Raw genomic sequence first — 2,277 nt, 5'->3', positions numbered from 1 at the left:
GTTTCAGATAGGCCTCCATATTGAAATTTGGTATACATAACCAAAACCCACTTGGGTAATAACCTTAAAGCTAAGGGTCAGTGGTAGCTGTAGTCATCCAGTTTGTAATAAAATATTACAATTTGTGTAGATCAAATGATCTGGGGTGTGCTGAATATGTATTTCTCCCAATATTGATATAAGATGACCTACAAACATGAATACAGTGATATTCTAATTAATTTATATATTTTTCAAAGGCTTGGAGTCGGAGGTAAATTCGGTTATTTTACAATAATCAGAAGGTAGTAGGTTAGCCACTGCACTAGTCAGCTGTCGAGATGCTACTGCTAAAGTGTTAATGGGTCCTATGACTGGCCATATAATAATACATTTGATCCCTCTGTAGCTACGGCACATTTTTTTCTTGCCTATGCATACACTGAGTAGTCTAACCTATTTTTTGCATATTCCTCTCTTTCCCCATACACCTGATAGTAATAAGATAACCGAAAAATTCTTCTTCACTCAAGGGGTTAACTACTGCACTGTAATTGTCCAGTGACTACTTTCCATGGTAGAAGGGACTCTCTAGCTATAGTAAGCAGCTCTTTTAGGAGAAGGACACTCCAAAATCAAACCATTGTTCTCTAGTCTTGGGTAGAGACCTTTACCAAGGTCTCCCACTGCATTTGAGTTCGAGTTCTCTTGCTTGAGTGTAAACTCAGGCACACTATTTGCTTATTTCCTCTCCTCACTGGGCTATTTCCCTGTTGGAGCCCTTGGGCTTATAGCATCTTGCTTTTCCAACTAGGGTTCTACCTTAGCTAGTAATAGTGATAATAATAATATTAACAATAATAATACTAATAATAATGGTGTGGTTAACCTTGTTTTTGTATCGAGTATTTATCTTTTATTTTTCTAAAGACTTGGTTTCTAATCTTTACCCAGGACAAAAAATGAACGATGGCCATGTTTATACCTTCAAGAAAATCCAAGATAGAATTCGCATGATACAGCTATGGAGGAATGGCGTCACTATCAAAGACATTGCTGAGAGGAGTGGCTGCAGCGTCACCACAGTCTACAGATGGATAAATAGATGGCAGACGGAAGGCAGCATCTATGATAAACAAACGCCCAGTCGACCCAGGGTCGCCTTGCGTGCATCGAACGCCAGATCAGCCCAGTCTGTTTCTACAGATTTCTATGACAATGTCGTCACCTACGCTCAATATCAGCAACATATTAGGGCTTTTCACTTTCGTGCAATGCAGAATTACTCACATAGATGTTATGGAAGCGGTGAAAAACAGTAGCTTAAGACAGAATTACTTACATAAATGTTATGGAAGTGGTGAAAAACAGTAGAATACGAAAGAATTACTCGCATAGATGTTATCGATGCGGTGAAAAACAGTAGCTTAAGACCGAATTACTCGCATAGATGTTATGGCACTCGTGATAAACAGTGGTTTAAGACAGAATTACTCGCACAGATGTTATGGAAGCCGTGGAAAACTGTAGCTTAAGACCGAATTACTCGCATAAATGTTATGGCACTCGTGATAAACAGTGGTTTAAGACAGAATTACTCGCACAGATGTTATGGAAGCGGTGGAAACAGTAGCTTAAGACAGAAATACTGGCATAGATGTTATGGCAGCGGTGAAAAACAGTAGATTAAGACAGAATTGTTCGCATAGATGTTATGAAAACGGTGAAAAACAGTAGCTTAAGACCGAATTACTCGCACATATGTTATGGCTGCCATGAAAAAAGGAGCTTAAGACAGAATTCCTCGTATAGACGTTATGGCAGCGGGGGAAAACAGTAGCTTAAGACAGAATTACTCGCATAGATGTTATGGAAGCAGTGAAAAACAGTAGCTCAAGATCTTTCATACTTATACATATATGAGTTTTTGAAGTTTATTCTAATGAATGGGATTTTGTACAGAAGAATATTGAGTATGAAATATATGTACAGTTAGATGAAGGAATTCCTGGTACACTTCACTCTGAAGATGTGCACCCAGCCACACCCTTACTGCTCGGCGTGTTACTGTGCTTAGCCCTCTATAATCTAGCCCTACGCTATCTGTTTGGTTACTTATAGCGAAGTAACAGTGTGATAAGGTGCATTTCTTCGAAGAGAGGTGTATTAGTATTCTTAAATTACCTTTGTATATCTGATTTTTAAACCCTATGAGTGTTTTGCTAATATAGCCCGCCGTGAGAGGGTTTGTGTATCACCAAAGTTATACTAGTCAAGGCCAACCATACTAGGTTGGTT

General features: G+C 38.8%; 1 protein-coding gene across 1 annotated transcript in view; it reads left to right on the top strand.

Annotated features, from left to right (window-relative positions):
* LOC137640164 (uncharacterized) overlaps positions 1 to 1,301 on the top strand; it is a 34,456-nt gene extending 33,155 nt beyond the window's left edge. The window contains exon 15 of the mRNA XM_068372685.1: positions 910 to 1,301. Coding sequence (XP_068228786.1) covers positions 910 to 1,301 — 392 coding nt within the window. The remainder of the gene's footprint in view (positions 1 to 909) is intronic.
* Positions 1,302 to 2,277: the final 976 nt, after the last annotated feature.

This window comes from Palaemon carinicauda, chromosome 1, assembly GCF_036898095.1.
Source record: "Palaemon carinicauda isolate YSFRI2023 chromosome 1, ASM3689809v2, whole genome shotgun sequence".
Classification (NCBI taxonomy): domain Eukaryota; kingdom Metazoa; phylum Arthropoda; class Malacostraca; order Decapoda; family Palaemonidae; genus Palaemon; species Palaemon carinicauda.
Note: the sequence above shows the minus strand (reverse complement) of the source record. Positions and strands in the feature narration are given on the sequence as shown.